The sequence below is a fragment of the Mixophyes fleayi genome, chromosome 5, assembly GCF_038048845.1.
Source record: "Mixophyes fleayi isolate aMixFle1 chromosome 5, aMixFle1.hap1, whole genome shotgun sequence".
NCBI lineage: Eukaryota > Metazoa > Chordata > Amphibia > Anura > Limnodynastidae > Mixophyes > Mixophyes fleayi.
Genome location: NC_134406.1, coordinates 25,764,120 through 25,781,939, shown reverse-complemented (window position 1 = coordinate 25,781,939; position 17,820 = coordinate 25,764,120). Strand labels below are relative to the sequence as shown.

Genomic DNA, 17,820 nt, shown 5'->3' with positions numbered 1-17,820 from the left:
AGAACTAATTTAAATGATAGAAACATGTACTAAATAAAATAGTAATAAAAAAAAAGAAAAGGTTATATTTTTTAAAAACAATCTACCATCAAATCTGGGTATAGTCTATGGGGGGAATTCAATTAGCGCAAAGTGTCTCCGGGATGTAGGCGAGACAGTTTGCGTCGGAAATTTGACAGAAATCTCTGCTCAAAATAAGCAGAGATTTCTACCGCAATTGCGGCAATGTGTGCACCGCGATGTTCGTGCGCCACATTGCCGCCAATTGAATCCCCCCCTATCATTTTTACATGTTATATAGATTTAGACAGATTTAAGGAAAGTATATTTTTTATCTATTTGTATACAGTTTGACATTTGTATGTCTTATTTCATCATCATCATCACCATTAATTATATAGCACCACTAATTCCGCAGCGCTGTACAGAGAATTCATTCACATCAGTCCCTGCCCCATTGGAGCTTACAGTCTAAATCCCCAAACATACACACACAGGCTGAGAGAGAATAAGAGCAATTTAATAGCAGCCAATTAACCTACTAGTATGTTTTTGGAGTGTGGGAGGAAACCAGAGCACCCGGAAGAAAACCCACGCAAACACGGGAACAACATACAAACTCCACACAGATAAGGCCATGGTTGGGATTCAAACTCATTACCCCAGTGCTGTGAGGCAGAAGCCACCGTGCTGCCCATGTATTATGTTGTAATACATATGCATTGCCCTCCCCAATTTCCACTGACAGTCCTGATTTTTCTACATTGGGTGGTGGGCTGAGTTTTGTTTAGCATTGGTATCGTGAAGCAACCTAATAACTGAGATCTAACTGCTGTGTAAGAATCTTATGGAGACACAATGGCTTAACAGGCCAACAGTTATTTCAATTTTATAAAACAGTTTTGGGTTTATAAAAAAATAAACAAACCATAAGATTTTATTTGTATCCTGATTACAGGATTCTGCTCTATTTAAAAGCATGAACACACACACACAAAAATTAGACATTGTACTTTTACAAGACACTGTATTTAGGAGGCAAAGGAATTAATTTCTTTTCAATAAATGCAATTATCGTTTGTATATTTTCAATGTTAATAAACATTCAGCTGCTTCTCTGAGAGATTATCCTGAAAATTAAACTATCTCTTCGTATGTAAATAAACCATATTGGAGAGATCAGAGGAACACTTTAAGGAGGGGGATATCTAAATGGACTACATCCTGTTTATACAATACTGTAACTGCTGTGATATGTTCTATAGATTCTGGCATTTTACTGACCTGAATTCACTTTTTTTTTCTGGTGCTGTAAAAAACATTTTTTTTTAAACAGAACTCTGAATCTAATTTTCATGTAAGTCAGCAAAATTCTAAATGGAGTTTTGTGGAAATGCCGATAGGTGCTTTCTTTGTTGCATTTGCATATATTATGTTTTTGTGTGCGTTTCAGCTTTTTTTTTTTCCACATATGCAAAACGAGGTGATGTTGCTCCTGCAGTAAGGAGGTTTTTGAAGTTTTTTTTATTTAATAGTCAATACATATTTTGCAAACCAAACAAATGGTTATAAGCATGTGTATAATTGCATGAGACATATGACGTTCGTGAACCGGGAGCATGCTACTGGTTCAGACCTTATGGTATTTATATAATAAAAATTGAAAAATTGACAGGAGCCCACAGTAAAAGGTGGAAGAGACATTCTCAAGTCCTTCTCTGTCTAATATCTTACCCAATGAGATCTACTCCTTCCCAAATTAATACCATACTTGCCAACTCTCTGAAACAAGTTTCCAGGAGAGGGGGCGTGACTGGAGGGTGGGAGGGGGCGGGACGAGGCCAAACGTGTCATGTTGGTCCCGCCCCCGCGAAAACGTAATTTACGTTGCAGGGCCAAAATGACGCGATTGGCCTCATTCCGCCCCCTCCCGCCCTCCAAAATGGCGTCAATCACCGAGAATCGCGTCATTTGACGCGATTCTCAGTGAAATCCAGGATGCGGGAGAAATGCCAACGAGCCGGGAGCCCGGGAGACTGAACCGAATTTCGGGAGTCTCCCGGACATTCCGGGAGAGTTGGCAAGTTTGATTAATACTGAACACTACAAAGCAGTACATTCTTGTCAAAATCAGATCACAGAATTTCGATTCAATCTAGATAAGAAGAAGCCAAAAATGGGATCACAATTAAGGATGTAAAGCTTCATTCTCTGTAACATAATATGTTTGTGCGATGCCGCAATACAGAGGGGCACCATCGGTTTTATGGTGTTTTTTTTTAAAATGCTTTACTTGGGAATTAAATCATAGATCATAGAAGGGCAGGGATAAGCTGGCGTTAATGGTATCTCTAGTAAACAGACAGCAATGCCCAGAGAAGGCTGTCAGACCAGATTGGAGGTTCAGGTAAACCATCTGATACAGAGAAAGGTTTTCACAAAAACATCTTTACCGACAATCATCATCCCAAACCCTGTAGAGATGCCCAGCCAAATTCAGTTTACAGAACCTCATCCTTTCCAAAAAAGACTGGTATTGACCTGGAAAAGTCAATGCTACCAATCAACCATATATTATCAAGAAGGGTTTGGACCTCGTTTAAATGACAGAGGTAAGAACATTTCAGACTGCTAAAAGTAAACCATCATCCGTGAGAGATGTAGACAGGGACTTAAGTGCCCATACATGGAGAGGTCAACCGCCTCCACCAATGGTCAGGCTATGTCCAATTTGCATCCACAGTCAGATCACAGTCATTGTCCTACTACATTTTCTACCGGTCATAATCAACAGCTAATAGATTTTGCTTAGTGTTAATTGTGATCAGAGGTAGTTTTGGGCACATGCACCCAGCAGCCCAGTAGATGTAAAACCAACTAATTGGCGGAATAAAATACAGCGTGAATGGGCACCTTTGCTTATAGTCCCTGTCGTTATGACTTGTCATCATTATAGGGGACTTTGTCTAAGGTCTTACCTTGAAAGCTATCATCATATTCCGAGTCGCCCACTTTAGTCTTTTTCTCTCCGATCAGGTCCCTAATGATGCTCTTGAAGGAATAGCCCTTAATTATTTCTGCAATGTTGGCACTGAAGACCTGTCCTAAATTCAAAATATAATTGTGTTAAGAAAGATTTTACAAAATAATAAGCTTTACTTCAATTAATCTAGGAAAGTAAACAATTACTTTCACAATGGCCGGTTTTAATTTACTGTCACAATGGTTAGCTGAAGGTCAAAGGTACAACTATAGATGCTATCCATGTTTAGAGAGGGGCACACAATGGAGTCAGCCATTTGGGGGACTGAATTCAGGAGAATGATGGCTTATCGATACACTAGGACTTCACTTAAACATCACTAGTTCCTACTGAATATTGGTTCTGCCAACAAAGTTGCTGATCCCACTATATGGAGGCTACAGGTGACCTTTAATAAACCACCTTGCAGCTATATATCCACAGTCTCTACCACTAACCACCTGGTAAATGAATAGACACTGATTGGAAGTCATAACTGTAAGCAAAGTTTGGTTAAATGTCCATATCTCCACAAAATTACCATTTATTTATATAGCACCAATCATATTATGCAGCACTTTACAGAGTATATTTAATCAATCAACATCAGTCCCTGCATACAGTCTATATTTACTTTCACGTGGAAGCTAATTAACTATGTTTTTGAGTGTGGGAGAAAACTGGAGAACCCGGAGAAAACCCACACAAACACAGGGAAACCATACTCCACACAATCCCCACACAAACTTCATACAAACTCCACATAAAATAAAAATGACCAGAATTTGTGCACCACAATTTCACAGTGAAAGTCTTGTGTTCCGATCTTACTACAGATGTTTATAAGTGTTTGAACTTCCAATTACAAGCGTTGATGAGCTAATAACATGCGAAAACCAATTATACGCCTCACATCTGTTTACTTTTTATGACCGGAAGACTATGAACAGCAATAAAAAAAAACTTAAAGTGGTTAACAGATCTGCACTTGTTTGGTGCACACCGCTATAGAACACGAGTGTTCTGAATAACTGTGTTCAATTGTGCACAATATTAGAAGTAATATTACTTTGTTAATAAATTTATCATCAAAGCAGATTTTATTTAAGCAACTGAACAATCTGTAATCTACTCGCCTCCCAGACTACATACAACTTCCCCACCCCACAACCTAATCCTAACCCATATAAAATTTTATCTCTAACTTCTCAGACAAGCCATCCAATCTTAATCTCTATGCCCCACGGCCTATCCCAAATCTCCCGTCTTCCAGCAGCCTAGCCCTAATGTTCCCCTAAAGCCTAACCTTAACCTATGTCTACCGCAGTGTAATCCTAACCAAATGAAATTCTGCCATCTAACTATAATATTTTCTTCCCTGCAACCTATCCTAAAACTGCTCTATCCCAACTGCCTAGCTTTATGCAGGCCCACAGCCTAACCCCCCTTCTCCTTCAACAGCCGAACCATTACAAATCCTTTCCCCACAGTCTAACTCCAATCAATTCCCTCCCTACAACCTATCCCAAACATTCCTTTTCCCAATTACCTAGCCCTCGAATCCCCCCACAGTCTTACCCTTAACTTCTCTTTCCACTACCTAAAGTTCGCCTTCTCCTCCCTCACAGTCTAACATTTCTCTTCTCCTCCCACAGTCATAAACTTCTTTTCTCACAGTCTAACTCTCACCTTCTCCTCCCACAGCCCAACACTGCCCAACCCTTCCCTTCTCCTACCACAGCCCAACCCTTCCCTTCCCTTCTCCTCCTAAAGTCTAACTCTTCTCTTCTCCTCCCACATTCATAACCTTCTCTTCCCACAGCCTCTCACCTTCTTCTCCCACAGCCCAACACTGCCCAACCCGTCCCTTCTCCTCCAACAGCCCAACCCTTACCTTCTCCTCCTAAAGCCTAACCCTTCCCTTCTCCTCCCACCAGTGGCGGATCCAGGAAGGGGGGGGGGGGCGATCGGGGCAATCTCCTTCTCCTTCAACAGCCCAAACCTTCACTTCTCCTCCCACAGTCTAACTCACCTTCTCCTCTCACAGCCCAACACTAACCAATCTTCCATTATAACATAACCCTAACCTAATCCTAACAAAAGCCAATCCTCTTTCACAGCCTAACCTTAACCAATCCCCTCTCAGAGCCTAACCCTAACCTATACTCTCTCACAACCTAATCCTAACTGCTTTTTTTCTACTTATCATCCACCTCTGGCAAGCGGCTTTCCAATGCATTTATCACTATTCACGTAGCTACAGGGCTGCCATTAGGCAAACAAAAGTGGTTGCCTTGAGCGCCAACATTTAAGGTGCGCCTAGAACGATTTATGAGTGAATTCAGGTAACTTATTTAGTGCTTTTCCTTTTCCTGGCACCATCGCCAGGAACCCACCATTCATTTTTGGCTATCAACAGAGGAGCAAGGGGGGTGTTTAACAACTGAAATTTATTTGAGTGTTTACCATTTATAGCAATGCTGACGGCTGCTTTCCTCCATGCCGGTAATAGGTTGTAGGAATATGGTGCCTGTCATTGACCAATGAGCACAGAGTCTAACATCTCCCTCCTTGGAAGGTGGGGGGTATCAAAAGGAGATGGGGCTTCTATAGGGATGGGGCACCTAGGGCATGTTGTTTCCTTTCAATGGCCCTGTGTAGTAATAACTTCTTGCACTATCTTTTCCAAATTCACACAGTCTTCTTTTGTTCTACAAATGCTCTTCTCCAAATGAATCATTGTAAGAAGAGTTTCTTTTCTAAACATATGTTTTTTACACACTGTATCTCTTACAACATGCTTTCCATCAGACTCTACAACAGCCAGGCCAACCATAACAAAACAGCTAAATAAGTTGAAGTAAAACAGACCAAATACATTTCTTTAAATATGTGTCTTCCATAAAGTGCTTTATAACCTATATAAAATGTGCTATCCTTCTGTCTGTGTATATATGAACGCAACAGGGTTGAGTGTTTTAATAGATACATTTACCATCCTTCATAAAGTCAGGATTATACAAAACTGTGTGAAAAAGAGATGGTTCATAGCGTTATTTCTTATCCAGCTATTACATAATCTACTCTGGAATTCTAGAGCCTAGATAGTAACTGTATACAATAATATAACATCCAGCAAAAAGTACAAAGGATTAGAATGTTCCATTTGCTGTTACACAGCGGTAGCAGCCAGTTGAAGGGACAATGTCTACAACAGCGTTTAAAGCAGACATTCTCTTCCACAGGCTTTAGGATCACAAGTTACAGGGGTGACCAATATTGTGCTACATCTGGTTAAACAAATCTTACCTTGCCAGTAAAAACTGCCCGGTCCTCCTACCGCTATGTCCCCATTCTAGACAAAAGAAAAAAGTTATCCATTAATACTGTAAATGTGGAGACAGCCAGCAGCTGCCAAATAAAAATATACTCAGCATTAATAGATCATCATCATCATCATCTATTTATATAGCACCACTAATTCTGCAGCGCTGTACAGAGAACTCACTCACATCACTCCCTACCCTGGAGCAGAAGAGGATTGCAAATATTTGCTAGCCGGTGACACCGTAAAGGACCACAAACAATAACATACAAGTTGTTTTAGGCAAAAGGCCATTCATAACATTCACAGTTATATATGAAAAAGTTTTGGTTCTTTATCATAAATATAGATATTACAATAAGTTTATTTTTTATGTTGGAGGATGCATATTTTGCTATGTACATCAGGATTCTTATCAGTAAGAAGACATTGCAATCAGCCTATGGGCCTGATTCATTAAGGAAAGGAAAGCAAAAAAAAGGAGTAACTTTGCTCCTTGGCAAAACCATGTTGCATTGGAGGGGGGAGGTAAATTTAAAATGTGAGGACAGATTTATAGTTGCGGTAAGGCAAGTCCTAGATACAGTTTAAATTTCAGTGTCTGAATAAAGCTATCATGGATTTGTGTGTTATATGAAAAATAGTCAGTATTTAACCTATGTGCAAAATAATAAACTAATTTGCACCCCTTGCATTGTAACATGGTTTCTCCAGGAGAAAACTTACTTCTTTTCTTGCCTTACTTTCTTTAATGAATCAGACCCTATGTGAGCCTAGAATGACTAATAACAGAGTACACAAACATGAAGTTAAGGTTAAGTACAGTAAGTTAAGGTTAAGTACAGTATCATGTACATTTTCGTAATTCCTGAGTAATTTTACATATATATTTCAGACTGTCATATTATGCCTTTTAATATTGGATCAACTTGTATTTCAATTTTATGGTCTTTGGACTCAAGAACTTCAGGTAAAATCTATAAGTTCTATGCTATCTTGTGCCATTCTATTTCCCTTCCATACAGTAGAGACTACACACACGCAAACATTCTAGAACTTCCCACAGCTACATTTAAAGAAGGCGAATCATCTACACATGATGGAATCAGCCAATCAGTGAACTGAACCAATTTTCACGGGAATGCAGCCTATCAATTCTCTTGGAAGCAGTGACATCACTAAGATGCAAAACGCGTCAGCATGTCACAGTCCCTTTTGAATGTATAGGCTGCGTTCTCATGAATATTGTTATATGTTTTCCTCTACTATGTAAATTATAATTGTACTTTAAGTACTCACTTCAAATGACATGGTTTTGTTCACAAATGCACACTGAAGGCAATTAGTCAGATCTTACATTCACAATATCTGCTAAATGCTGTTAACTCAGTTTTTTGGGGGATTAATATGTTCCCTGTTGAGGTCATTATAAAGATATACATTGCACATTTAACCAAAGCTGAAGAAAGATAAAAACCAATTCACTGAGCCTGACACTTAATATAAATTTTAGATAACACTGTAAATGTTCTGCTTATTCTGTTACCAAGTTAAACATTTTCAGAACAGAGCCAAGAGATGTTACATCTGAGAGTGTTCAGTGTCACAAGCAGATGGTGTACACGGAAACATTTACAGCAGTGATACAAATTTGCTGTTAAGATTTGGAGGCTCAAGGTTTTTCGAAAATTGTTTAACTTTATCAGTCAGTTTGCAAATGTTTATATTATATTACACAAGGATCTGCAAAGCAAACAAATGTACAGAGCCAAAAATCAACATGTAGAATAAATTAATGTTTTACAAGGACACAGAAGGTTATTTGCCAATGAAAAAAATACTGTTGTACAGGAGCTGCGGTGATTGTCCTACACCCCACTCATAAATAGGCTCACATGTAAATAAATTAATATTATGAAACATCTAGACATGGTCATCGAGACCATCAGCCACACAGATCCACTGAGCATCGTTAAGGTGCCCACTGCAACAAGTATGAGACTAACAACATTGATGATCCTAATGAACATCTGAATGGAATGTTCAGATGTCATCAAGGTAACCAGTAACTCCTGTAGGTCAAAGGACACCTACGACCCTATATTCGGTCATCGCCCTACCGTAATAACTGAGCTCTCTATGACCATTTCCATTCGGGCTGAATGCCGAAAGGTCCAATTTTCAGATTTGGCCACACATGAGCTCAGACCAAGCGACCAGACCACCCTCTATAGCTTTAGTGATTTAGCAAGCAACACCAACATAGTAAATACAAGTCAAATACCTGTAAGGTTTGTAAAAATAAAGAAAAAAGAAAAAGAAAACAAAGGTCAGTGCCACCAACAAAGTTCTTAATTATATAATAATCCTATGAGGCTGATACTTTTAATGACCAGATATGTAACTATAATCCTGTCTCAAGACTATAGGCTGCAATTCCTGACTCTATATGGATCAGTTGTCGGCTATAATTATTTTTCCAGATAATTTTGTCTTCGGGGGTTTCAGGCAGACTGCTAGGAAGGTGGACAGTCTCCATTCTTTTTCCTAGCTATACTTCAGTTTTATAGCCCATGTAATGTAGCACCGGAGAGTCAAAGGTAACACACTTTCTGGCAGCAGCGGAACCGCCTCGTCTACCCAAAAAAGCAGATTTAAAGACATAGCTGTGCAGTGTCAATAAGGGGTGATATAGACAATATCTAAGTGGATTTGTGCTATAGAGCATCTGAACATCCTATATGAGACAATATACACGTATGACTACCTAATCTGCAGGGTCATCCTCTTTACCTTCAATTAAATCTGCACAGTTGCGCTCAGATAGATTTGTCCTTATTTATTAATTTCAGAATTCTGATTCCAGATTAATTTATTTTAGCAGGAAAATTACAAATATATTTCTATAGTTTTTAATACATTTTGGAGCCAAATTGATGCATGGGTTGACTTAAATCGACTGTATACAGTTTAATTTTAAAGGGCTAAGTGGTATATTTACTAAACTGCGGGTTTGAAAAAGTGGAGGTGTTGCATATAGCAACCAATCAGATTCTAGTTATTATTTATCTAATGCATTCTACAAAATGAGAGCTAGAATCTGATTGGTTGCTATAGGCAACATCTCCAGTTTAGTAAATATACCCCTAAGTGTTGTCTTTTAAAGAAGGGAGCCAAGCCAATGCACTGGGTTTACAGTATAATTAATTAATGACTGGATCATTTCTAATCACAGCAATTAACAATTATTTTCCTTTATATCTAATTAGACAGAAAATTCAGCATCTTAACATTAGTCTCTGCTTTTGCATCTCTAAACTACTTTACCATGTGCCCTTCTGGAACTTGATCACCTAGGCAAAAGTGTTTGTATTTTTGTTGATAAATGACCCCTTTAATGATGTCTACCACACAGATGTTGAAGAAGACATGAAAAGACCCAGTGCAGGAATCCTGTGTGGGCCATTTATCACAGAGATCACCTAGTGTTAGCTGATAGGACAGTTGAGTCAAGCTGCCCACAGGTAACTGTGTAGAAAAAGGAGGCGTTGCCAATAGGAACCAATCAGATTCTAGCTATCATTTTCAAATACAGTTTAGAAACTGAAAACAAATATCTGATTGGTTGATTTGGTCAATAGCCCATTATCTTTAAGGTATTCATGAATTCTTTCTTTCCATGTTCTCCATGCACCAAAACCAGTAATACCTTATAAAAATCCAAACTGAAGCCCGCTTGGCAGTAACCTTGTCCTTCAGGGTCGGCATTGTCTGGAAATGAAATAGACAATTTGAGATTCATGTGAACATTGCTAATATTTTTAATACATCGCAGGATAAGGTGTTTTTCAATAAAAGTTGATACAGTAAATGAAACGGGAAAACAGAAACATTTTGGACAAGAGCATCATTTAAACAATTTAAGCTGTTACTTTGATTTCTAATGAATAATCTTGTTTTAAAAAAATCAGTCCATTTACAAAGAATTTCTCCAGGAAACGCTATCCAAAATAAAAACAAATTCCTTGGATTTTTACGCATTAGTGCCCCGTTCTGTAGACATAGTTCTAGGAAATTATTCCTCTGGTTCACCTTCCTCTCTCTAACCTAGAGAGATGCCTACAATGGTCTCAGCTACTGTGTAAGACATAGACGGCCTCAGTGAGAGATAGGAGCAAAGCAAAAAAGAGCAAATCTGCACCTTGACAAATCCATGTAGGGAGGAGGGGGCAAATCATCATCATCATCATCAACAACATTTATTTATATAGAGTCAACAAATTCTGTAGCGCTTTACAATTGGGAACAAACAGTAATAAAACAATACTTGGTAATACGTACAGACATAGAGGTAAGAGGGCCCTGCTTGGAGTGGAGTGCCCTAGCTCAACTCTAAACTGCAGTATAAAAATAAAGCTGTCCCGCTTTTCTGTACTAGATGTAAAAGCAGAATTTTCCAAGTCAATAAATAAATGCATTTGTTTCCCTTGCAGTGAGACACAGAATGTAAATATTTTATTCTACCATTGCCTATTATCAAACTAAATAAGCCACATTTCATTTTACAAACGTACATGTAATGCTAGATAGCTCACACACATAGCCAACAAATGCATATTACTATATGGTCTCTATAAACTCTGCCTTCAGTGGGGTTTCTACGATCAGTATGGATTTTACTAAATCACCTCCTTTCCTAATAACAGTAGCTAGGCCCCTCCCCTGGAACCCACGGCCCATGTTTTAGATTGTAAGCTCCAATGGGGCAGGAACTGATGTGAATACGTTCTCTGTACAGCGTTGCGGAATTAATGGCGCTATATAAATTACTTGCGATGATGATGATGATGTTGTATATAGCAGTGTACCTATTATCATTATTATTACCATTTATTTCTATAGCGCCACTAATTCCGCAGCGCTCTACAGAGAACTCATTCACATCAGTCCCTGTTCCATTGGTGCTTACAGTCTAAATTCCCTAACAGACACACACAGAGCAGCCAATTAACCTACCAGTATGTTTTTGGAGTGTGGGAGGACACCAGAGCACCCAGAGGAAACCTACGCAAACACGGGGAGAACATGCAAACTACTCACAGATAAGGCCATGGTCGGTCATTGCACTCAACCCAGTGCTGTGAGGCAGAGGTGCTAACCACTGAGCCACCGTGCTGCCCATACCTATAACCAGGACCTCTGACTATCACCTTCTGTTCTCATCAGCTCACTATGTATGTAGGAAGGGAGATTCCATACAACAGTTGGGCAGCTGGATCTCAGTTCTGTGACCCTGCTAAATACAGCGCATAGCGGTGGTCACAGGGGTGAAACAAAAATAACTTAGTAAAAATGATTTTTAAAGTGGAAAACCCCATAAAACTGGTCACACTCTGGCTGATCCTGACGCTATTCCAGAGTGTCCGGCAGTAGGATCCAGTTACAATTTGGCCCCGTATATTGGGGGTGAAATTGGACAGGTCCAACATTTTGACTCTGCTCGATATGTGGACCTGTTAGATGACCACACAGATAGGCTGACCATGGCCATTTGTTCACCAAGATTTCAGACATGTCCGAAAAAGACCCAACAAAGTTCGATTGGATAATTATCAGACATGTCAAACATTTTAGTGTAACATACGCAGCAATATCAGGCTAGTCATGGTGTGGTAGGATCTGTTTCTGTTTTGGCCCCATGCACTGGTGGCAATATTGGACAGTCCCACCCATTCCCTACTACCCCTGGTGAGGATCGCTTGCTATAACTCTCTGATGTTCTTCTCCAAGAGTAGAGTCTAGCTACTCAAAAGGAAGTGAATCGAAACAGCATAAATATAAGTAACAGCATCAATTAGGCACAATGGTGATTTATGTGTTTATATATGAAAAAATGCCCACTGACCTATCATCACTCTGTAAATAAGAATATATTTAATAGATCAACTCACGGTTGCGACAAGGAGAGTATTCTGCGTAAGAGCTGAAATTCTGAATGGCGACATAACACGTTCCAACAGGATCCCTTTCACTTGACTCTTTTACACTTCTCCAGTGATATAAAGGTGCACAAGCCTGGCCAAAAAAGATACAAAGCCGTTACGGTAAAACTGCAAGGCCTCAAAATCCTTCTACATATATTAATCATTTTATTGTAATATACATTTCTGTATTACATGCTAGTGCTAGTTGTTAGTTGCAATGATATCAGCAGTGGTGGAAGTGGGGTGTATACAGATGTATGTCATACCGTCACTTCTCCTACTGCCTTCACTGTAACACTATCACATTCCATTCACGTACATTGTATATATATATATATATATATATACAGTGGTAGAAGTGGGGTGTATACAGTGGTATGTCATACTGCCACTTCTCCTACTGTCTTCAGTGTAACACTATCACATTCCATTCAAGTACATTATATATATATATACAGTGGTGGAAGTGGGGGTGTATACGGTGGTATGTCATACCGCCACTTCTCCTACTGCCTTCACTGTAACACTATCACATTCCATTCAAGTACATTATATATACAGTATATACAGTGGTGGAAGTGGGGTGTATATGGTGGTATGTCATACCGTCACTTCTCCTACTGACTTCATTGTAACACTATCACATTCCATTCAAGCACATTATATATACAGTATATACAGTGGTGGAAGTGGGGTGTATACGGTGGTATGTCATACCGCCACTTCTCCTACTGTCTTCACTGTAACACTATCGCATTTCATTCACGTACATTATATATGCAGTATATACAGTGGTAGAAGTGGGGGTGTATACGGTGGTATGTCATACCGCCACTTCTCCTACTGCCTTCACTGTAACACTATCACATTCCATTCACTTACATTATATATACAGTATATACAGTGGTAGAAGTGGGGTGTATACAGTGGTATGTCATACTGCCACTTCTCTTACTGCCTTTATTATAACACTATAACATTCCATTCACGTACATTATACATATATATATATATATACAGTGGTAGAAGTGGGGTGTATACGGTGGTATGTCATACTGCCACTTCTCTTACTGCCTTTATTATAACACTATAACATTCCATTCACGTACATTATACATATATATATATATACAGTGGTAGAAGTGGGGGTGTATACGGGGGTATGTCATACCGCCACTTCTCTTACTGCCTTTATTATAACACTATAACATTCCATTCACGTACATTATACATATATATATATATACAGTGGTAGAAGTGGGGGTGTATACAGTGGTATGTCATACTGCCACTTTTCCTGCTGCCTTCACTGTAACACTATTACATTCCATTCACGTACATTATATATACAGTATATACAGTGGTAGAAGTGGGGTGTATACGGTGGTATGTCATACCGTCACTTCTCCTACTGCCTTCACTGTAACACTATCACATTCCATTCACGTACATTATACATACATATATATATATATATATACAGTGGTAGAAGTGGGGGTGTATACGGTGGTATGTCATACTGCCACTTTTCCTGCTGCCTTCACTGTAACACTATTACATTCCATTCACGTACATTATATATACAGTATATACAGTGGTAGAAGTGGGGTTTATACGGTGGTATGTCATACCGTCACTTCTCCTACTGCCTTCACTGTAACACTATCACATTCCATTCACGTACATTATACATATATATATATATATACAGTGGTAGAAGTGGGGGTGTATACGGTGGTATGTCATACCGCCACTTCTCTTACTGCCTTTATTATAACACTCTAACATTCCATTCACGTACATTATACATATATATATATATACAGTGGTAGAAGTGGGGGTGTATACGGTGGTATGTCATACTGCCACTTCTCTTACTGCCTTTATTATAACACTATAACATTCCATTCACGTACATTATACATATATATACAGTGGTAGAAGTGGGGGTGTATACGGTGATATGTCATACCGCCACTTCTCCTACTGCCTTCACTGTAACACTATCACATTCCATTCACGCACATTCCCATTACATTTTCCATACCGCCACTTCTACTTTTCCACTTCGACCACTGGATATCAGTGCAATCTGTATGATGGAAGCCACAGCATATTGCTGTATGTCTTGCGACCACTGGTGTGAGTAACAGGGGAAATGCAGAAAAACAGTTCCCATAACATACAGGAATGTATTCCTTCATGTCTTGCAGATGGGTAATGGATCAAAATAAATCCAGTTTGCGTGCTGTAACAGGGCAATGCTTGGAAATCTTTGAAGTGGCAGTAAAAGTTATAACTACGCAATGAGGCTCATTTACTAACAGGGCTTTCAGAGTTGTGTGTTGCCTCACACTAAAATTATGATGAGGATGAAAACCAAATAAACATTTTCTTTCAGTGTCAATATTTCAATAGATAGATGGGGGAGATTCAATTTAAAGCAAAGATGTCTGGCCAGAAATTTTTGCTTAATAATAAGCGTCAATTTCAACACCATATTAACCCATACTTGCCAACTCTCCCTGAATGTCAGGGAGACTCCCTGAAGAGTCTGGCATTCTCCCTGATACTGAGCCAGTACAAGACGTGGTTGGCTTCGCCAACTGTGGCATGATGACATCATTCCACTGCTTATATTTAGGAAGTTTAGAAAACCAGATCAACAGCTGTGAAGTGTTTTGCTTCGATAAAACATGATCATGGGAGCGTAGACACTCTCGCAATATCTGACCAAACGGTCGTGAATTGTGTGATCTGCGCGATAATTGCGTCAATGTGTACCCGGCATTAGGCATTTACGTGGTCTGGACCAGTATTCATGGGTAAGCAGCCTATCAATTCACTAGGAACCAGTGACATCACTAAGACATGAGGCAATGAGGATCTTTAAATCAGACAATGAGGATCTTTAATCGGATCACTCTTTTTTGGCGTGCACATATTGGAACGTCATCCCAAATACCCAATATGGCAACATGTGTGACCTGTTTAAGTGTGCAAAAAGTCTACCAAATATTAAAATCACTGCGTTCTACCGTATATCGGTTGTGTCAGGATAGAGCCTGATCATTACTGACCTCTACTAAGCTGTCATAGAAGTTTAAATGGTGTTTTTATATGGTAATATCAACATCCAAATTAGATTTACTGCTCAATAATATGTAATTATCTGGTTACCGGACTGCTTCCAAATACGACATCTGTTTCCTATTGTTCAGGATCTAATAAGAATACAGTAAATATATGCTTACATCAGACATATAAGTTTTGGGTAGATTTCATGCTTACCACAACTTTTTCCTTATGCGATCTGACTGTTGCCCCAAACCACTGTTTTGTCTTGAATTCGAGCATCTGTTTCGTTCCATTTAACCTGGCCTGTCTGTTACCTGCACAGGGAGAAGATCAGGGAGTCACCAATCAGTTATTGTAGCACAAGATAAAAATGAATTAAGGATATGAAACAATGTGAACGGAGCACCAACGAATAAACAGACATAATGAATAAGACTCTCACACACACCCAACCTTGGCACATACATGTCTTGTAATACACTGAAGATAGATTTTATTTTTTTCACTTTAAATAAATTGAGAAAATTAATACTTACAATGCAAACATTATGGTAAGAATGAGGTGGGTTAAAACAAACCAAAAAGTCCTTCACTATATAGGAAATATAGTAAACTCAATCTTTAAAGAACAGAGGGCCTGATTCATTAAGGATCTTAACTTGAGAAACTTCTTATTTCAGTCTCCTGGACAAAACCATGTTACAATGCAAGGGGTGCAAATTAGTTTTCTGTTTTGCACATAAGTTAAATACTGAGTTTTTTCATGTAGCACACACATATCAAGTTTAAATTTCAGTGTACAAATAAGCTATCAAGTATTTGTGTGCTACATGAAAAAACAGGCAGTATTTAACTTATGTGCAAAACATATACTAATTTGCACCCCTTGCATTGTAACATGGTTTTGCCCAGGAGACTGAAATAAGAAGTTTCTCAAGTTAAGATCCTTAATGAATCAGGCCCAGGATTTCAAATCTCTGCAGAAAAAAAATTAATTGCCTCAAAAAGCCAGGAAATTGGGAATTTTCCAGAGCAGAGTGTTAGCATCGGGGTTCTCCCATGGGAGCATGAGAGGGGGGGGGGGTCGCTGGCACTGCCTGGTCCTCCTCACCTCCGAGCCCCGTAGTGTGGCCCACCTGCACTCAAAGTAATTCTGCCACTGCATGCAGAAACAACTGGCTAAGAGCACAAATACAACCACACATGTAGAAGCCATTTACAAGATATTAACCAGCGTATTCTGGATTCACATACCTCCCAACAGTCCCGGTTTCAGCTGGACAGTCCCGATCATGATGTGGCCACGCCCCCTGTCCAGCGGCCGGACACTCTCATGTTGGGAGGTATGGATTCATAGTTGATGATAGAGATGTGAATTTTGCATCAACTCTAAATTGGAATAGATACTTTGAACCCAGTCTAACTCTAGGGGGTAAATGTATCAATCTGCTAGCAGGGCAGATTTAAAATGGCAATGTCTTTAAAAGCAAGTTTTGTGATGACATTACTAAGTAAGCTCTGCACTGGTGGTGCCCCGATCCCGCAGCTGAATCAACTATAGGAGACGGTCCTGGTACTTGCTGGACGTTCTTGGGCACCCTGAAGCCTTCTTCACAACTATTGAACTTCTCTCCTTGAAGTTATTGATGATCGATAAATGGTTCATTTAGGTGCAATCTTACTATCAGCAACATCCTTGCTTGTGAAGCCCTTTTGTACAAAGCAATGATGACTGCACATGTTTCCTTGCAGGTAACCATGGTTAACACAGGAAGAACAATGATTTTAAGCACCACCCTCCGTTTAAAGCTTCCAGTCTGTTATTCTAACTCAATCAACATGACAGAGTAATCTCCAGCCTTGTCCTCGTCGACACTCTCACCTGTATTAACGAGAGAATCATTGACCTGATGTCAGCTCGTCCTTTTGTGGCAGGGCTGAAATGAAGTGAAAATGTTGTTTATGGGATAAAGTTCATTGTCATGGCAAAGAGGGACTTTTGAAATTAATTGCAATTCATCTGATCCCTCTCCATGACATTCTGGAGTATATTCAAATTGCCATCATAAAAACTGAGGCAGCAGACTTTGTAAAAAATAATATTTGAGTCATTCTCAAAAATGTTGGCTATGACTGTATAGTACAGAGCACGTGATGTGAGGGATAGCGCTGTAGTAGAACAACCCTTTACAGCAGTTAATAGTTTTCACATCCTATGTTAAGTTTTAAGAGCAAAGATAGTACTTGTTAGTACTTCTACCCCAGATGGGGAATGTAACACCTTACTTGGGACTTTTGGGAATCATGGTATAACACTGTCTATGATGAAAGATGATGACAGCACTCCGTAACTTTCACATACACAAATGGATGCCACTTTCTTAGTAGTTTTATCAAAAAACGTCTTTATG

At 39.2% G+C, this 17,820-nt stretch overlaps 1 protein-coding gene across 2 annotated transcripts in view; it reads right to left on the bottom strand.

The window, feature by feature from the left end:
* Positions 1–17,820, bottom strand: part of ITGA8 (integrin subunit alpha 8) — a 137,885-nt gene that overhangs the window by 96,835 nt on the left and 23,230 nt on the right. For both annotated transcript variants that reach the window (XM_075211862.1, XM_075211861.1), the window contains exons 3-7: positions 15,623–15,723; positions 12,299–12,422; positions 10,057–10,118; positions 6,332–6,377; positions 2,979–3,104 (exon numbers count right to left, since the gene is read on the bottom strand). In XM_075211862.1, coding sequence (XP_075067963.1) covers positions 2,979–3,104; positions 6,332–6,377; positions 10,057–10,118; positions 12,299–12,422; positions 15,623–15,723 — 459 coding nt within the window. The remainder of the gene's footprint in view (positions 1–2,978; positions 3,105–6,331; positions 6,378–10,056; positions 10,119–12,298; positions 12,423–15,622; positions 15,724–17,820) is intronic.